This window comes from Aythya fuligula, chromosome 6 (genome assembly GCF_009819795.1).
Source record: "Aythya fuligula isolate bAytFul2 chromosome 6, bAytFul2.pri, whole genome shotgun sequence".
Classification (NCBI taxonomy): domain Eukaryota; kingdom Metazoa; phylum Chordata; class Aves; order Anseriformes; family Anatidae; genus Aythya; species Aythya fuligula.
The window spans coordinates 28,821,613-28,842,373 of NC_045564.1; the positions used below are offsets into that span (position 1 = coordinate 28,821,613).

Sequence of the window (20,761 nt, forward strand, 5' to 3'; positions counted from 1 at the left end):
TATAGTTCCTAGTCAAGCTTGTCAAATCCACTAGAGGAAAAAAAAAAAAAAGTACTTATGCTTTCAGAACAGCAAGCACAATGTTTCAGGAAGCTTTTCAAGGCTTCTTAATATAAAATAGTTGGCTGAGAATCAAATAGTCAGTCCTTGTATAAGCAAGGAGGTTGGCTGTTGGGAGTAACAGCAGAAGCTGAGAGAGTTTCTACTACGACTTAAATAACAAAGAAGAGATTGCTTGAGAACATATATTGCCCAAATGGTTCTATCAGTATTTTAGACAAAAACTGCTTGTTAAGGGAAATAAACTGGGAAATAGGACTGACTTTTCAATATAGTTTCAATATAGTTTATGTAGGATTTTATTTAGTTAATTTAAACATGTTTTGCACTTAGGCAGCACAGATGGCAGTTCCAGGCAAATGTTCTCAGCTCTTCCATTTTGCTGTATTTGGATGTAGAAAAGTAGAATTATCTCCTCCTGCAGCAACCTAGGTAGGCGATCTATGTGAGTGCATGCCTTCTCAAGGCTGAAGGAGGGAGTACTTTGGAAAGCAATAATATATTATTTGAATTTCCTGATATTATTAGAATGGGAACACATGTTGCTGCTGCCTGAATTCATGTAACAACCACTTTTCCAAGGGGGTAAGATGCCACCTCTCAGATTTCCTTCACGAACTCAAGAACAGCACAAATGATCCTCCCTCCCCTCCTGCTCACCTGAGCGGTGGCACCCAGCCCCATCAAAGCAGGTAATTGGTTTTGTTATTTTTGCATCCAGAACTGTGCTAGAATTGCTTTTAAACCAAACCAAAACAAAAAAAAAAGGCGAGGAGATGAAAAACATTGTCTACTTACTTTCTCTTCCTCTGAAATGGAAGTGGTGTCAGTGAGTGTCAATTTATGTTCAAGTATAAAGGGAAACCTGCATGTTGCAGAAAATGAACCCAGTGTTTCACAATGACCTTTCTCCAACTTATTGCTTGACAGATCTGTTTATCATAAAAAGATTTTCATCTATTTATTCAGTTGTTCGTCTGTTAACTGAAAGTCCTGATTTGTTATCATTTGAGTGTCAGCTGGTTCTGGGAAGGCTTATCTGTGTAATAGATAATTTCGGTTAAATATTACTTCTACTATAATATAAATAGGATAGACTAACTTTGTGAAGCAGATCCAGAAATGGAGCTGGTTTATAGGACAGTTGTCTTTTTCATGTTAGCCTGTCCCAGCTTTGGGATCAATGGGGAGTTAGCTCAGATCTCTGTGGCCATTGCTGGACCTCTACCCAGGGAGTTTGTACATAGACTCCAGCTGCAAAACCACATCCTAACCAAAGAAGCTCCAGGCCCTGCTGTGGCTGAAGCCAGCGATTACCCTTGCCAACAAGATCCTGCGACTTCCGAGCTGCCCCAGTACTTTTCCCACCTTCATGAGGTTGGGGTGACGCATTACAAAATCTTTTTGCCGTGGGAGCGCATTCTTCCCAAGGGGGATGCCAGAAAGCCAGACGAAGCTCAAGTGCAGTGCTACCAGCAGCTGCTCAAGACGCTGGTTGCTGCAAACCTCAGGCCGGTGGTAGTTCTGCATCACAAGCACATCCCTGGCAATGTGGCCGCACAGGCTGCAGGCAACAAAACCAACGCTTTTGCTGACCTTTTTGTGGACTATGCAGAGTTTAGTTTCAATGTTTTTGGGGATCTGGTTGATGTGTGGCTCACTTTCAGTGACCTGCCAGAGGTCTTGAAAAGCCTGCCTTACGATGAGCCCCAGCTCCGTGTCCAGGCCCTGGCTGCTGCTCATCAGAGAGCTTATAGTGTCTACCACGAGAAATACTCACTGGCAGGTAAGAATAGGCAGAGGGATTTTTGTGTATGACCTTTTCACAAAATAGTTTGTAATGAGATTAAATGGCAACTGCTACATGTAACCTCTGAATGTGCTGTCAGTGCTCTCAGAATTGCATAGGAATACTTGAGTAACAGGTTCCTTCAAATACCTTATTTTGATATTTTTTTATGATTACTGGTAATTCCATTTTACTTGATAGCCAAAGTAGTTGTGGGGAATGTAGGCATGTATCTCTGTGTGTGTATTTATATATAATTTCTCATTTAAGTGAAATGAAGTGTGTCAAATAAACCAACAAGAAACCAGATAGTTACTTTTAACCTAAAAGGAAAATAAAATACCCTGTTTTTCGTTTTTTTGTTTTTCGTTTTTTTTTTTTTTATTAACGTGTGTGTATGTTAACAAAGCTCTAACGATCAAGCTATTTTGTAGATGGTACTAGCTTCAGAACACAGGCCTCATAGAATAGTTTGGGTTGGAAAGGACCTTCAAGCTCATTCAGTTCCAGCCCCCCTGCCCTGGGCAGGGACACTTCCCACCAGCCCAGGTTGCCCCAAGCCTCATCTAGCCTGGCCTTGGGCACTGCCAGGGATGGGGCAGCCATGCCTATTGGGGCAGCCTGTGCCAGGGCTATGTTCTACTGTCAGTTTGCAGGTTTTGTATTCACGTACTTTCCTTGTATTTTGTGGGGTTTTGTTCGTTTGTTTTGGGGCTGTCTCTGTTCCTGTCTTTTTTTTTCTCCGTGGTCCAGCACAGAATGGGTATTTAAAAATAAACCACCATAGAAAAACCACAAAGGCATGAGAATTATTATTATTATTATTATCCATGGAGTGGAATGGTTCCTGTTGGATGGCTGTATTCAGATCTTATTCAGACCCTGCAAATAACATTGTTATTGCTCCTCATGAACATCTTAAAGATTCACTGAAAAAGATTCTTTGGGCTCTGCCTTTGAATTTCTACCTTCTGCAACTCTCTATTGATAAAATAATGGATGTTCTGAAATCAGCTACCTAGGGCACTGACTGATAATCCACAAATTCAAAAAGTTCCAACTAATTTTAAAGTAACTACAGCAACCCAAAATTCTTCATCTGTACTTAATACACTACTAATAGCTTGTCTCCTTTTCTTCAAGGTGGAAAGCTGTCCATTGCTTTAGGAATGGATCATGGCTTGGATAGTGCTTCATCAGAGCTGCTTTCAGTTTCTCTTCAGGTAACACCTTAATGGAATGATTTCCAAAATTATTTCCATTTTATTTCATTTCACTTGATTTTTATGCATAAGATCAAGTGGCCTATTGCAAGTTAAATACAATTTCAGCAAACTGACCAATAGGGTAAAATCTATTTTTTTTTTTTGATCAGTTCAATCATGAAGCTTTTTTGTAGAAGCTTTGAAGTACTCTTAAAATACTTCAACCACATGTTGAAATATTTTAAAAAATACTTCAACATCCCTTCTTGGCTAGAGAGCAGTGATTAAAATATATGGAGACATATTTCATAATTGGCAATTTTAGCAACATACATGCTTAAATAGCGTATACCCATTGCTCTTTTATTGACAAGTCTACTTAATGCTCAACCGATTAAAAAAAAAAAAACTTTTATTTTTTTCGGTATCTTTTTAAAAATAGTAGTTAATATGTTAAAGCACAGCCTGAGCTCTGCTACAAGTGGTCTTGTTGTACAGGGGTAGCACAATATGAGGAAAACCTATTTTCTACAAAGGTGATGACATCCTTTGTATAAAGACCAAACCCTCTATCAGTACTTCTTTTCACCTAGATAACGTTGATGCGGGATGCAGTGAACAAATGCCAGTGCAGGTTTTTGGCTTATATTCACAGTCCTTCAAAATTCAATGATAGGATAAGTGGTGACGCAGGCATGACATTTCAGCGATATAAGCAAGGTGTGGTTTGTATGGGGAGGAAAGAAGTACTAAATGAGCTGACTAAACTGGAAAAAAAAAAAAAAAAAAAAAAAAAAAAAAACAACAAAAACAACCTTGGACTGAAAAATAAACTGGAAGCTTATCAATTTTTTATGCCTACTTCAGCAGCCAGTTTAATAAAAGAATACTATCTATTCCCTTGAATATAATGACCTTTAGTGGAGTAACATTGGTAGTGTGCAACGGTTAAAGATTTCTGAAGTGAACTTCCTGCAGAGGATTATTGATAAAGCCTCCCTGAACCACATGCTGATAAAGGTTTCTCTGCCTGGTTAGTCTCTGAGTAACCGATCTTACTAATTTAAAGAATCAGTTGTAAATCAGGAATATTAAATGCACAAAATGTTCTTACAACTTCATTTAATTCTTCAAAATTTAGTATTGTTGTTTAGGACAGACATCTCTCCATACACCACCCAGTTTGTACTCATTGTATTGTCCCACATAGCTGTGTGGCTTCTTACTTCAGCAATGTACCTGTATCTAACATTTAACAACTTTATATTTTGAACAGAATACCTGCAAAAAAATAAATCTCCAGGATGATTCTCTTCCTTTTCTTGTTTCCAGGATTCGGTAGACTTTCTATCTCTCAACCTTCAGTACAGTTGTGGAAAAGAAACAGATTTCTACATGCAAATGAGTGAATTCCAGGTACCATTATGAACAGTGTGCAAATGAGCATTTCACTTCATGGCTACCTTGGGGAATTGAAGTTCTAGTAATAGAGCAGAACAGATAGAACAAATCCATCGCTGTTCTTAGAATTCTGCTGAACCTCATAGACCATCTATAACACGTTATTTTGCAAAGAGATCAGGTACAGGACTTCAAACTGTATTCAAAGTAATTGACAATTAATTTACTGTCTTAAATCCTTCAGCATCGAGGTGTATGTAGTCCATGTGTCTGCACAAACGAGCACGGAGATTATATGCCACGCCTCAGGATCATGCAGCGTAGGTAATAGCAGCCTGAAAAGGAGTATGCCAGGCTCTACCTTAACTCTCTTTGCTTCATGTACTTGCGGCAAGTCACTTATTCCCTGCCAGAAGTGTGCTGCAAGAAGAGGAGACTCCCCACAGAGCATCTCTGGAACGCTTGTGTTTCTTGATTCATGTCTAAACAGTTCTGATTGCTGTGAGAGCTCAGGCAGCAGCTACACTAGGAAACAGCTGCATACAGCTCACTGTAACTTCCCCGTTGTTTTTCTGACTTAAAGACAGGTGTTCAAAAGTGTTGGCCATGTTTTTGGTCAGCGATCATTATTGATGCATTAGTAACTGAACAGGTATAATTCTTTTGTCCAGGACTGGAAAACCTCTTATCACATTCTAAAGATATGATATATGATTTGGCTAATACCTTTACACAAAAAGATCTTATTTTATTCTAGCACTGGTTCTGCAACTATAATACCAAAACTCACAAGTCCTCATCAGTAAAGGCAATGCTAGAAACATTAATTAGGACAAATTTGTGAAAGGATTAGATCACATAGCAGCAATAATGGCAGTGATGTTATAGGCTAGTACCTGATATTATACATCTGAGTGTGAATTGCATTCTTAAAATACATAAGAAAGTCACGCAGCACCTGATGAGCAGAATAAGGAGCTATTTGACTCATTAGCTCTAGGGTTGCATGCTGGAGTGGTTCAAACATTTACAGCAAGATACTACTTCGGAGCTTTTCAAAGGGAGGTCAAACTAAAAGTGTCTGGGGTTTATGCTTTGATTTGCATTGGGCTTTTTTGGATCAAAGTGGGGGATGGTATTTAATGCTTACTCTGTTTTATGAATTCTGAAGAACGTTATTGCTAATTTTCAGACTTCTAGATGTTTCCTGTTCTGTGTTAAAAGAACAGATGCCAAGAACAGGGTTTTACTAGCTGGCCATTGTTTATTTTCATACAGTTCTTTGTTTTAATTTTGTTTTTGCAGAATCTCTGGAAGGACATAGAGATCTTGATTTTCACTCTAAAATTCCTTGACTGTGGTTCCCTGGAAGAGAATCCATTCATACGAGTAGCTGCCATCGTCACAGGTGAGTGACCTATTTCAAGGAGTGGTAGAGTTTTGTATTTAGGCTCTGAATGGGAAACTATAGAATTGTCCTGTCCAGACCGCTGCTATTAGACAAAATAATTTTATAGCTTCTTTCATAACCCTCTTGGAATATAAAAATATATATCTAAAGCATATAAAAAGTATAAAAATGTAAATCTAACATACTAGATTTGAGAAAAAGAGCTATTATTACTTATTTAAAAACAAACAAACAAACAAAACACAAATATACTCTTATTTCAAAAGGTGTAACTGCATGTTCAAGTGGTGTCACGCAGTCTGTCATCTCATTTGTGACTAAGCCCATCGCTTATTGTGTGTTTTCAGCTCTTAATAAAGAAAAACCACGTACAATTGGGTATGATGTGAATGAACTATTGGACTTCTCATCTCGTGTTTTAAGGTACAGTTTTTCTCCCTTAAATCAGATACTGTAATAAAGAGGTGTCCTCTAGGAACAAATACGTTAGGCAGATATATGACAGTTTTAGTGGTAAAATCTGCTGATAGTTGCTGAAAGGACTTGAAAGGAATTAAGTACATAAAATAACATCTGTCCTAGGAGAGAAGCTCATCATGCCCCCAGAGATGCCTTCATCTGCCAGATGAAGGGTGGCAGGAGATTGGATTGATCAGATTACAAAAGGACTGTACCTTAAGTGGCAAATAAGCTGAGTGGGAAGTAAACAACTCTTTTATCCTCCTTATTTGCAAGTTCTTTGGCACTGGCATCTACCTTGGAGATTGTAATTCCTTTTTATTCTGTTTTCAGCAAAGCCAGTACTCTACAGGAGAGCCCAGAAGCAGTTCTCACCCCTCGCTCCTCCTATCAAACAGTTTGGGAAATGTTTGCTAGCCAATCTGAATTGGAGAGGGATTCTTTTCTGCAAGGTGTTTTCCCGAGCGGTTTCCTCTGGGGCACCTCCACGGGTGCCTTTAATATTGAAGGAGCTTGGGCAGAGGATGGGAAAGGAGAGAGCATCTGGGATCGGTTTGGGCACGAAGGCCATGTCTACATGAACCAGACAACAGACGTGGCGTGTGACAGCTACTATAAAACCAGCTATGATGTTTACTTGCTGAGGGGTCTTCATCCCCAGCTGTACAAATTTTCTATATCCTGGCCTAGAATTTTCCCCACTGGCACCAATGAGACCATCAGCTCCAAGGGCGTGGATTATTACAGCCAGTTAATTGACAGGTTGCTGGATGCTAACATTGAGCCCATGGTGACTCTGTTCCACTGGGACCTCCCGCAAGCTCTCCAGGTTCTTGGTGGCTGGCAGAATGACAGCATCATAGATGCTTTTGTGGACTACGCAGACTTCTGCTTTGCCACTTTTGGGGATCGGGTCAAGCTCTGGATTACTTTCCACGAGCCTTGGGTTATCAGCTATGCTGGCTACGGCACCGGCGAGCATCCTCCAGGAATCGCTGACCCAGGAGTTGCATCTTACAAGGTAGGGATGCAGGAATCCTGCAGCTGCCATTCTTGTGTTGTTCTCTGATGATTCTGTACTTTTAACTATGTGCAAGCCTAATGAGGCCTCTGAGACAGTTATCTGCCTGTTGGATTTGTGATACTCCACAGAAAATGGGGTAGTTCATGGATATTAGCTTTTATTTTCCATTCTGAAATCAGCCAGATTCTTACGCTTAATCCAAACCCCACAAAGCAGTTTGACACACAGCCATCCCTCTGCTCTCTGCCCCCAGGTGGCTCACACAATTCTCAAGGCTCACGCCAAGGTCTGGCACCTGTACAACGACAGGTACCGTTCTCAGCAACAGGGAAAGGTGGGGCTGGTGCTGAACTCAGATTGGGCTGAACCCAAGACTCCAACCAGCTCCGAGGACGTGAGTGCATCGGAGCGGTACCTGCAGTTCATGCTCGGCTGGTTTGCTCACCCCATATTTGTTAACGGTGATTACCCAGACATCCTGAAGGCTCAGATCCAGCAGGTAAACCAGCAGTGCTCCACGACAGTTGCACAGCTGCCTGTGTTTACGGAGGAGGAGAAAGCCTGGGTGAATGGGACCGCAGACTTTTTTGGGCTTTCCCATTACACCTCCCACCTGGTTAGTGCCGTGACTAACGGGACCTGCGCACCAGGCTACGAGAGCATCGGGAACTTCTCCTTGCATGTGGATCCTGCGTGGCCAAAGACTGCCTCTGCTTGGATCCACGTGGTCCCCTGGGGATTAAGAAGGTTGCTGAAGTTTGTGTCCCAGGAATACACTGGGACAAAGATCCCAATTTACATAGCAGGAAACGGTGTGCCTACAGAGCCCGTTGGGGATCATATTAACGACACTCTGCGAGTGGATTATTTCCGCCGGTACATCAATGAGGCTCTGAAAGGTACAGATTTGTTTTTGTTTTTTTTAATTTTAAGTAAAGGCAACTGGTTAATCTATCTCTTCTGCCATGATTAACTTTAAAACATCACCATTTGTGTGGGGCTATGGAACTCCCCATTCTGTTTAGGTCATGCAACAGGTCTTTCATACATGCAGACAAATACAGCCTGGATCCTAAAGCCATTCTCTGTGAGAACAATGTTTGTTATTTCAGCTCTCCTGAAGATAACCTGACTGCAGGCAGGCCCTTACCTACAGAGATCTCAGATCAGGACTGAATGAAGTCTTCACTGACAAGGCAGATAAAACTGACAGCGTCCAGCACCACTGAGGGTTAGAATTTTTAGGGAGATGTTTGGGTCTCAAATATTTTGAGTAAAGTTCAAGGTACGGCTGTATCTTTGCAAACTGTATCCAACTGATGCAAAAAATAATGGTTGTGACTGAAGTTCTGGACAACTATAGATCTGAGACTTCAAATAGAGATTTTACTGGTCCTCTCTTCAGATACACAAATCAATACCATCAGAAAACTTTATTAAATATGTTGTATTAAGTATGTTGGTGATCAGTATAGAGCTTTTGATCTTCTTTACCTAGTTCCCAACAGACTGATAGAAGAGCTACAAGGGGCACAAGTGTGCTGTACTCAAATATTTCTCTTCTGATGCATTTTAATCACTCAGCTTTTGACCAGCTCCTATGGCAGTGCTGACTGCTCTTCTTGCCAGGTGCTCTAATTGTTTTGTTTTGTTTTCCATGGAAGTCCATTCCCAAATGTTTGGCTATCGCCCCGTTACCCTCTGCTGTAGTGCTTGTGTTAGGCGATGATGTGTTCAGAAAATGTCCCATTGACTAACAATCTTGTGCTGTTTCTGTGGCAGCGGTGAAACTAGACACGGTTGACGTCCAGTCATACATTGCTCGATCACTGATTGATGGTTTTGAAGGCCCGGTGGGGTACAGCCAAAAATTCGGGCTACATCATGTGAATTTTGAAGACAGCAACAGACCAAGGACTCCCAAGGCATCCGCTTATTTCTATGCCAGCGTTATTGAAAAGAATGGTTTCCCACCCCAAGTCTCAAACAGACTCCCTGCGCCGGGGATGTTTGACCTACCCATGCCGTCAAAGTTGCCAAATTTACCAGCATCAGAAGTACCCTCCAAGTCCAAGGTTGTCTGGCAGAAGTTTTCATCTCAAACAGAGTTTGAAAGGGACATGTACTTTTATGGGACATTCCCGGAGGACTTTTTGTGGGGCGTGTCTTCTTCTGCGTACCAGATAGAGGGAGGCTGGGATGCTGATGGCAAAGGGCCCAGCATCTGGGATAACTTCACCCATGTGCCAGGGAATATAGTTAACAACGACACTGGCGATGTAGCTTGCGATAGCTACAACAAGCTGGAGGAAGATATTTATCTGCTGAGAGCCTTAGGGGTAAAGAACTACCGTTTCTCTCTGTCCTGGCCTCGAATTTTCCCCACTGGAAGGAACGACTCAATAAATGGACATGGAGTTGACTACTACAACCGCCTCATTGACGGGCTGGTGTCAAACAACATCACCCCAATCGTCACCCTCTACCACTGGGACCTGCCCCAGGCTCTCCAGGACATCGGTGGCTGGGAGAACACTTTGCTGATCGAACTCTTTGATAGTTTTGCAGACTTCTGTTTCCAGACCTTTGGGGACAGAGTGAAGTTCTGGATCACATTCAACGAACCCCAAGTCATTGCATGGATTGGCTACGGCCTGGGGGCGTTCCCACCCAGCGTCAAAGACCCCGGGAGCACTCCCTACAAGGTGGGACACATCTTGCTGAAAGCTCACGCCAGGGTGTACCACACCTACGACGACAAATACAGAGCAAGCCAGGGAGGGGTCATTTCTCTGTGTCCCAACATCGACTGGGCCGAGCCAAAGACACCGAGTGACCCCAGGGACCTGGAAGCTGCAGACAGGTACTTGCAGTTCCTGGTGGGGTGGTTTGCCCACCCGATCTTCAAAAACGGGGACTACCCTGAGGTCATGAAGTGGAAAGTTGGGAACAGGAGCGAGTTGCAGAACCTGCCGTCATCCCGCCTACCCGTTTTCACAGCTGAGGAGCGTGACTACATCCGGGGCACAGCAGATGTCTTCTACTTCAACACCTACACTTCCAAAATCGTAACCCATACAACGACCCCTCTGAAGCCCTACTCTTACGAGCACGACCAGGAAGTTTCGACAAGTATTGACAGCTCCTGGCCTTCCTCAGCAATTTCTGAACATAAGGCTGTGGCCTGGGGGCTGAGGAGGATGCTGAACTGGATCAAGGAGGAGTATGGCAATCCCCCGATATACATCATTGAGAACGGAGTGGGGATAAATAGCAGCTCGGATGTTGATGACCACACCAGGATCCTTTACCACAAAACATACATTGATGAAGCTTTAAAAGGTACAAACCTTTGCTTTTGTTCTCTGTCTGGTGACTCCTTTAGATTCTCTGACAGGTGGTTTTTAAAAGCAGCTGTTAGCAGTCTTTGAACATCCTGAATGCAACATAAATGGTGATTTTCTATGCTCTCCTTTGCATGGCCATTCGTATCCTCTGACTGTGAGGTCTTTCATGATTTTTCTGGTCTAGTGCCATTCAGCTTTGTGAAGCTGGCAGTGTGTGTGTGTTTGCAAGTGACTTCCTTGTGGTTCCTTCAATGCGCGATGTATCACTGATGCTCTTCCATTGCTTCTGGTCTTTCAGCTTACAAGCTGGACGGTGTTAATCTGCGAGGATACAACGCTTGGTCTCTTATGGATAACTTCGAGTGGTTGAATGGCTATGATTCAAGATTTGGGCTGCACCAGGTCGATTTTGATGATCCCAACAGGCCAAGAACCCCAAAGCGCTCAGCTGTGTACTACGCAGAAATCATCCGCAATAACGGCATCCCGCTGCCCAAGGAGGATGAGTTTCTCTACGGGGAGTTTCCAAAGAACTTCTGGTGGAGCGTAGCGACAGCAGCGTACCAGGTTAGGAAATGAGGGCTGACTCTTGGGGTACCGGTGGCCGTTAATTCATTTTGGATGACACACCCACAGCTTCTGTAACATTAGGTTCTACGGTAATTGGGGGTTGCTGTAAAAACTGCCTGACTTATCTCCAAGTTCTTCCCTTCTAACGGCGTGGTTATACCATGGGAATTGAGACAGCAGCACGGGCTTCACAGGAACCAGCAAACACCGAGCAGCAGGTTGAACTGCCACAACACCTCCCCTGTGACACTGCACTTTGGTAAAACTTCTGTGCTGTGGGGCCCAAGAGCTCTTACTACTTTGGTGCAGCCAACGTTACTGCTTCAAGGCTTAAGCTGATAAGTCAACAGATCATGTGGTGCCACAAAGGCCAAAAGGCTGAATTCTTTGCTGGGCCAAGATGTAAATCTGGGGTTGTTAATGGTTTCTCCCTTCCCTCCTCCATCTTCAATTACAGATTGAGGGAGCATGGAGAGCAGACGGGAAAGGACTTAGCATTTGGGACCAGTTTTCTCACACTCCCTTGAAAATCAGCAATAACGACAACGGGGACGTGGCTTGTGACAGCTACCACAAGATTGAGGAGGACGTGGAAATGCTGAAAAACCTCAAGGTGTCTCACTACCGCTTTTCCATCTCCTGGTCCCGTGTTCTCCCAGACGGGACCACCAGCTACATCAACGAAGCGGGACTGAACTACTACGAAAGGCTGATTGACGCACTTCTGGCAGCCAACATAATGCCCCAGGTAACTGTGAACGTGGAAATCCAGGAGTGCAGGAGCTGAGAATTATCCTGATGCTGAAAGATGAGATGCCGACTCTGAGATTTCTCTGGTTTATCCCTGTGTTCTGATCCCTATGTGGGAAACCCTCACTCCTTACAAACTTCCCAGGCTGTTCAAGACCCGTTAAGACCCGTTGATGTGTAGGCCAGTAGTAGAACCCAAGTCTGACACTCAGAGCACATGTGTGTGTTTAAGTCTACTCCCTCCTTCACAGAGAATTTTTTTTATTGTGTGCCGGGAGGAAACATGTTTTTTGAACAGGTAAATGTGCTAGGAATTTAGGGATACATTCACAGTTACTACCCAGGAGATCACAGTAGCCTTACTGTTGGCTGTTCCCGAATACCCTGCTGTTTCCCAAGTCCCACCAACCTGTTGCCTCCCCACTGCTGGCCGGGTCCCCCCAAACCACCCTAGAAAAGGTGCTCGTCTGGGGAGGGCGAGGCAAGGAGGTTGTTCTGTGCTTCTGACACTGTGCAGCTTCTCAGCAGCCCACCCAAGTTTTCTCAGAGCTTTTTTCTTGCAGTGGACTTGCAGAATTGGGAGGGCTTTGGCCTTTCTTATTTCCTAAAAGCCCAAGCGGTGCTTTTATGTGCCTTCTGTACTGCTGGCCCTTGTTCCCACTTGCTAGGCACTTGCTTTTTGAGTTATAGCCCATTAAGAAACTCCTTGCTTAGCCCAGAAGGCTTTCTGTCAGCTTGGACTCTGGTCCTAAGTTAGAGTGTTTGGGTTCCTTGCTGGGAGTGCTTTGGTTAATATGTCACTGACACATTTGTCACATATTTGGTTAATATGTCAATAAGTTGTAGGATTAGTGTCACTGAAATGGAACAGTCCCTCCTAATGGGAATTTTTTTTACAGAGATTAATAAATTTTATAGGAATTTGGTATTTAACACGGTTCGGATGTGTTCTTGGGAGAAGAATAAGTTATACAAAGTGTATAGTTATAAATTAATTCTAAAGTTATAAATAAATTATAAAGTTATAAATAAGCTACAAAAATGTACCTACTTACAGGTGGGATGAGCAAGTGTAGGAGATGATTACAGATGTTCTTGTTGTGCAGAACTGTTTTACTCATTTGTTCATGGTTTTGCCAAGTTCCTACTCTATTGAAACGCAGAAGAAAACAGCCTTTTTCTAGCTGCAGATCCCAGCAGGGTTTATGCTTGGAAATGAGGCTGGTTTGTTGTCCCTATCCCTGAAAGGAAGGAATGACTGGCTGAGCCCTTTCTCTGCTCGCTCCCCGCAGGTGACCATCTACCACTGGGACCTCCCGCAGGCGCTGCAGAACGTCGGCGGGTGGGAGAACGATACCATAGTTCAGAGGTTTAAGGAATACGCCGAGCTGCTTTTCCAGAGGCTGGGAGATAAGGTGAAGTTCTGGATCACCCTCAATGAACCCTACAACACGGCGTATCTTGGCTATGGCTTCGGGACAGCTGCTCCAGGTGAGGCTGCTGAGCACGGTTTCAAAGCTTTGCTGAGGCAGTATCTCAGCCCTGGGCTGGGCCTCAGGGCCCCAGGTGCTGCACATTGCATTTAATAGCAGGCAGCTGGTTTATTTCTCTCAGAGGAGGGCAGCTCTGGGTGTCTTGGATGTGTTTACCTGGGAGGAAGCAAAAGGGGAAGCTGGGGATGGCTGCTCCAGCACCTGAGCTGTCGCTGTCTCTGCAGGAATCTCCGTTAGGCCGGGGCGAGCCCCTTACATAGTGGGGCACAACCTGATAAAGGCCCACGCAGAAGCCTGGCACCTGTACAACGAGACGTACCGGCCCAAACAGGGAGGATTGATCTCCATCACCATCAACTCGGACTGGGCAGAGCCGAGGAACCCCCACAAACAGGAGGACTGGGATGCTGCCAGACGCTACCTGCAGGTAGGAGGCACGCAGGCAGCCGCAGCTCTCCTGGCTGCTCGCAGAGTGTTTGGGTTGGCATCTGGAGCTGCCCAGAGCCCAGGCTGGCATCTCAGATACATTTCCTTGCTTCTCTAATACACCACCTTCTTCTGGCAGCTGGTTGAGAATGCAGTGGAGCTGAGACAAAATATGACTGTGGTTCCAGCTTATTCAATTTGTTGTCGTTACATGGACATCCCTGCATCTCTCTTTGTGCTTGTTCATTATAAATCTGGTACTACGTGTAAAGCAGCAAATGGAGAGGAATGCTGAAGTCCCTTGTTTTGATACCTAATTTAAGTTTATTTCCTGGGTTAGTTTCTCATAGGTTGGTTTGCTCACCCCATTTTCAAAAACGGTGATTACAACGAAGTGATGAAAACGAGGATTCGGGAGCGCAGCCTGGCTCAGGGTCTGAAGCAATCTCGGTAAGAGCACAGGCACACAGGTGCTCTCGTGTTCCCTGCTGTGCTGAAACCTGCTTTTTTGACGGTGCTGTTAAGTGGAAGGATTCTGGTGAAATGGTGCGGTAAAAATCTGTCCCCTCAACGGGAAAATATTGGGGGTATATTAGGTGTGGGGGTATTGCTGATCAGTCCTTTCTGATAAGACCCCTTGTTCTGAAATGAGGGAGGTGACAGAAGAGTTGGTGTGTGCTCTGCAGCAAAGGCAGGGCTCTTCAAGACTTAAATCTTGTTTTTATGTGCCTAAAATACTTGAATTCTTGAGCATCTTTTTAAATGTTATTTCCTCTCTGGTGGTTGCTACCACAAATAAGAGCACAGTCACTGTGTGTTGCCTTATGAGTTGAAGTGCCCAAGTGACTCCCTCTGGGGAAGAAGTCCTGTCCTCAGCCTAAGAGCGAACTCTCAAGCATCACCGAATTGCCAGGAGTGCACATTGAGCAGTGGTTGCCTGGGGACTGAATTCCCAAAAGATTTTTCTCTCTTTTCTGGCTAAAAGAGAACTGAAAACTCTCCCTGGCTCCAGGGCACCCTGGATGTTCCTGACTGTTTCTTGCTTCTCTCACCACAGCAGTGATCATGTAGAGCTGAGATCCCAAAGGTTCTCTGAGGCCTCCCTTTTGGAGGGAACCAAGTGCTTTGGGATTAACTAGCAGAGCTCCCCTGACCCGGGCTAGTTACCAGTTTCTTCTGGGTTTTCCCGTCTTCCTCCAAGAAGATCAGGGTGCAGCTCTCTGCTGCGCTTCTCATGTGCTCTGCGTTTCTTCATGGCTGGGGGCCTTGGCCACGTTGTTCCAGCTCCCTTCTGGGTGATCCAGCTGAATGTGGAGTAGGTCCCCAGGTCACAAGTACAGAAGTGCCTCCCACCTCATCTGATTTTCTCAGCTGTAGAGCTTGTTTGTATTGTTTCTTTCCAGCACTGCTCTGACTCCTGCTGAAAGCCACTTTATATCTTTACTTGAAAGCCTCTTGCCCCATGCAAATGCACTTATAAACACGTTAGCTACTTTCTTTCATCTTTCCTTTGGGCTTTTCAACATCTCGGTGTTACAGCCCACAAACTGCTTCAGTGAAGACAAACCCTGTGCCAGTTTAACCTTTCTGGGTCCCGGAATAAAACGATATAGGGACAAAGTCACGTCAGTGTTACAGGTGCTCTTAGGGAAAGTTTCTGACTTCTCTAACTCCAAAGTACTTCTGAGCTCAAGCACAGCAAGAGAAAACAGCAGGACTGGTAAAGAACAGCCTCGTCTTTAGTTCTGTTGCCTGCTCTAGAGCAGGTGTTACTGGGTTGTGGAGCCCCGTGGCTGTCAGCAGCTCTGTGCTGAGGTTGTGTTTCCGCCACTACCTTTTATTTGAGTGTGAACCATGCAGGGTTTCGTTCCCAGTCAGTGGAAGGTCCGCTCCTCTCCTGGGGAACTCTACATCAGGCAACATGAATTGCCTGAGTTCTAGCAACAGCTTCATTTAGTTAGCCACCAGGACCAAGGGAGGGGTAGAAACAAAAGAAGGGGAAATCCTGAAAAGAGCTGCATTTCTATGGGTTTATGCTTTTTCTCTGTTTTTTGTTGCAGACTTCCAGAATTCACTGAAAGTGAAAAGCAAAGAATTAAAGGCACATATGACTACTTTGGTCTAAATCACTACACTACGATTTTAGCATACAACTTTAATTATGCTACTGGGATCCTGTCATATGACTCTGACAGGTAAGATATAAATGTACGCTATTAGTCAAGTCAAATGTGCGTGCCTGGAGCCTGGGCCAACTAAGCAATATAAACTAACAGCACATAAAGCCATGAGAGATTTATTAGGCTCTTATAACCAATACTAGGGAAAATATCCCCAAACAATACCTGTGATGCTGTTATTTTCACAAAAGCCCCTTCTTTATGCCCCAAAATGAATGGTTAAAACAGAACAAGGAAAATTAGAGCATCTACTAAAAGGAAGGAATCAGCTCTTCTGAGTCTCCTCCCACCTGGTATCAGCTCTCAAGAGTATTTATTGTATTTCCTTCCCCCAGGCCGTAGTTTGAAGAGGGAGATTATCCTGGTTTGTGGGTACTACTGTATTTGCTGTTAAACAGTTGTTGGCTCTCTGCACATTAGTTTAGCTTAAATTTAAAGCCTAAGTAGCTAAATCACTTCTTAAATATATGTAAGTCAAGCTTTTTGACATGTTGATTTCTTTCCCAAGTTACAAAAGGTAAACTATAGGAGCTCATGAGTTCTTGTGCTGAGAATTAAGGTAATTGTGGGACCACTCATGAGGGTGAACATTGGCTGTTTTCTGAGGTATTTTCACAAAACCGTGTGGAATTGGGGTAACTTCCCCTTAGAGGATGCTGCCATCTGTCCTGCATTACTGCAGGGATGTGTGCTCAGTCACTGTGTTGTGGATCAGAGGTTGAAAGTAGGAATTGCTTTACATGACAAAGATGGGGCAGGCTCATGAGTTGGGTACACAGCACACCCTCAGTGACTGCCGATGAAGGCAGAATGTAGCTTTTAAAGTGAAGTATGAGGTGTTTTCTGGAGGTTTGTGAGCACCAGTAGCTCTTTACCTCCCCAGAGCTCTGTGCTCTTCCCACCCTGCCACAGTCACTTCTCAGGTGAGCAGTGACACGGGGCCAGGCACCAGGGACAGGACTGATCAGTGTCCTCCTCCACAGGGGCGTCGCTTCAGTAACCGACCGTGCCTGGCTGAACTCGGGGTCCTTCTGGCTCAAGGTGACGCCCTTTGGTTTCCGAAAGCTCCTGAGGTGGATAAAGGAAGAGTACGGTGACCTTCCCATTTATGTGACTGAAAATGGGGTATCAGAACGGGGAGACACAGATCTCAACGACACCTGGCGGATACATTACCATCGGAACTACATTAACGAAGCACTGAAAGGTAAGAGTGACTATTTAAAGCTGATTAGCGGTATCTCCCAACAAGCCTGGCATGTACAAAGCGAGCTGTACAGAGCTGAAAGGCCACTGGCAATGCGCTTGTCAACTACATGTACACATGGGGTTAACTCTGGGTCTGCTGCTGCGAGCCTCTGGATGTGCCGAGACTTGTGCAGGGAAAGATGAAGTAGAGGCAGAGCAAACCATGGGGTTAGTAGAGTGGGATAAGGGCAGCTTCCTTGTACAGCTGCATCTGGCAAGAGAGGGTTCTTTGCTGCTGGTTCTATAAATAGCACCTTACTCAGAACAAACACACACAGGGACCTGGTTTCAGTTACAGCTGTGGTCAGTTTGGCTGTCCTGCCACAGGGGAGCTGACTGCCAGGTGTTCCCAACACACTTGTTTACTGCCTTTTAGCAGCAAGGGCCCCATGAACACTTGTTTGAACACCCACGGTGTGTTGAGAAGTTCTTCTCTCTGTACTTAGACCTTTGTGTACTGAAAGCTTTGATTTTGGGAGCAGAGAGGAGCAGTCTCCAGGGCTGACGGAGCTGCCCTGGTCAGTGGCTAGGTGTAACTTGGCTGTTGAACCACCTCAGAGCAGCACGTGTCAGAGGTGGGGACAGGGAGGTGGTGAGTCTCCCGAGGCTGGGTTGGCAGTAAATAGAATCACAGAATCACAGAATTTTCTAGGTTGGAAGAGACCTCAAGGTCATCGAGTCCAACCTCCAACCTAACGCTAACAGCCCTCCACTAAACCATATCCCTAAGCTCTACATCTAAGCGTCTTTTGAAGACTTCCAGGGATGGTGACTCCACCACTTCCCTGGGCAGCCTGTTCCAATGCCTCACAACCCTTTCAGTGAAGAAGTTCTTCCTAACATCTAACCTAAAACTCCCCTGGCTCAACTTAAGCCCATTCCCCCTCGTCCTGTCACCAGGCACGTGGGAGAACAGGCCAACCCCCACCTTGCTACAGCCTCCCTTGAGGTACCTAAAAAGAGCGATAAGGTCGCCCCTGAGCCTCCTCTTCTCCAGGCTGAACAAGCCCAGCTCCCTCAGCCGCTCCTCATAGGACTTGTTCTCCAGGCCCCTCACCAGCTTTGTCGCCCTTCTCTGCACCCGCTCAAGCACCTCGATGTCCTTCTTGTAGCGAGGGGCCCAAAACTGAACACAGTACTCGAGGTGCGGCCTCACCAGAGCTGAGTACAGGGGGATGATCACCTCCCTAGCCCTGCTGGTCACGCTGTTAAATAGCTTCATTGCACCCAGCTGCATTTGTGTGTGGTGCCCTGTTCATAGTGCTGCAGGCTGAGGGGCAGCTCTGTGCTGCCTGCCTGCTCAGCCCCCTGCTGTGTGTGCTCCTGAGCAGCTGTTGTGCTGGACGGCGTCGACCTGCGAGGCTACACAGCCTGGACGCTAATGGACAACTTCGAGTGGGCCGTGGGCTTTGATGAGAAGTTTGGCTTCTACCACGTCAACTACACAGACCCCAGCCTGCCGCGGCTCCCCAAGGCCTCCGCCAGGTACTACTCGCAGATCATAAGCTGCAACGGGTTTCCAGATCCAGCGGCAGGCCCACATCCCTGTCTGGAACCGGAGCCTGAAGGTGAGTGATGCAGCAGAAATCATGCATCTGATGCTAAACCCAGACACCTTCTATAAGCTGTGGTCCTAAAAGACATCAGCTATTTTTACAATATTATTTTTAAGGGTTTTGGCAGCAAACTGCCTGATAGTCAGCCTCTGTTAGGACTAAAGGTAGCTGTGTGGAATTAGGTCACTTCTGTTTGCAAAGCCAGAATAACTTTAAAGGATGTTGTGGTAGCACCCAGCTATGTGCCTGTACTGAAAATACAAAGAGTTGGGCCATTCTACTCTTTTCTGATTCATAGGATGTTTCCCCAGTCACGCCCATCTAGTAGTCCTGCAGTTTTTTTTAAAAAACAATTTTGACTGCATTCTAAGAAGCATTGGGAATACTTCCATTGTTTGTGTTCTCTGGGTTAAGTATGTTAACTTGTCAGTTGGGGCCGTTCAGAGGTTCGTTTTTATTAGCCATTATTTTTATTAGCCATGACTGCCAAGGAACACTTGCCCCTCCTCTGGCCTCAAGAGCTCTCTCTTAACCCCGGGCTGTGCCTTTCCCCTGAGCTGGAATTGTGTCAGTCCCTGATCCCAAAGACCTACAGCTACAGCCAGAGCCCTGTCCAGCAGCACTGAGCCTCCTGCAGAGGAAGGAAGAAGCGATGCACACGTACATGAGTAAGTTCACAACGGGCTGGGTACTAATTCTTGTTGTCTTCCCCTGCACAGTGACCCCGACGGTCCCCACGGCAGTGGAACTGGCTGACAACGTGCACTTCCTGGGCTTGGACTTAACGTCACACAGTGCCGAAATCGCGCTGTATGTGCTTTTTGCTCTTTCTGGAGTTGGAGCACTGGGCCTGGCTCTTCTTGCTTATAAATATGGAACATTATCCAAAAAATCCCGTAAACAATCACCCATGGAACTCAGTAAAATGTGAAGTTCAATCGGATTAAATATGGGGAACGGACTGAAACAATGAAACCCTATCACATTGTATTCTACTGCAGCAGAAAGAAGGATAGAGTGCTTGTACTACTGCACCTTAATGAGGGGAAGGAAGCCTTAGAGATAGCGTCCCATCTTTTTGTTGTTCGTTAAAATATGAAGCAAAAAATGTTCTGTTAATTGACTTCTTGCCAGCTGTTACTGATTTGATTTCTTCACATCAGAACTAAAATAGCTTGTTCCTAGTCGTGCAAGAACTTTGAACCTGACCGTTCATCTGCTCGCCTTCATCACCTTCCCTGGTGTCCTGCTGGTCTCTTCAAGGCATCTGAGAGAATTCCCATGAAGCTCTACTGAACCTTAATGGTTCGAAGACAAGGTAGGGCTGGTAAAAACAGGTGGAGGATATTGTTCTCACAGACACTGTACAGCACGGGTTTTTCCATTCCTCTTTTTGAATTTTATCATAAATTATTAAAAAATGAAAATTGGCCTAGCCCTCTGCCTTCACATTTGTGGTATGATACTTCACTGAAGCATCTTTAAATAGAAGGCCGAAGCAGCACAGAACACCTGTGATGTTTAGGGCCATACAAAAAATATAAATGCACAATTCCACAGAGGAAAGCTTTGTTCCCACTTCCAAAGTAAGTTTCCCCATTCTTCTATTACAGTCCCTCTTTCCAGCAATATTTCTATTTTATGCGAGAAAGAAGAAAGTACTTACTTACTTTTCTCACTGTGCCATCTCCTGGATGTAACAATTTTTCATACACATTTGACCAGATTTCAACAGGAACAACTCCTGAGTAAGATCTTTTAAACTGCAACAAAAAGCTTGAAGGTCTTTTCCAACCTTTATGATTCTATGAAAAAGATTGCTCACTGTATTTTAAGTTTTAG

General features: G+C 44.8%; 1 protein-coding gene across 1 annotated transcript; it reads left to right on the plus strand.

Annotated features, from left to right (window-relative positions):
• Nucleotides 1-1,182: 1,182 nt before the first annotated feature.
• Nucleotides 1,183-20,334, plus strand: LCT (lactase). Its single transcript, XM_032190114.1, has 18 exons — nt 1,183-1,846; nt 2,993-3,037; nt 3,591-3,652; nt 4,387-4,470; nt 5,761-5,863; nt 6,214-6,319; nt 6,659-7,346; nt 7,603-8,248; nt 9,132-10,691; nt 10,995-11,263; nt 11,724-12,014; nt 13,309-13,507; nt 13,734-13,936; nt 14,276-14,385; nt 15,996-16,130; nt 17,099-17,322; nt 18,695-18,931; nt 19,639-20,334. The coding sequence occupies exons 1-18, from the start codon at nt 1,183-1,185 to the stop codon at nt 19,848-19,850; spliced, it is 5,838 nt and encodes a 1,945-aa protein (XP_032046005.1). The 3' UTR covers nt 19,851-20,334.
• Nucleotides 20,335-20,761: the final 427 nt, after the last annotated feature.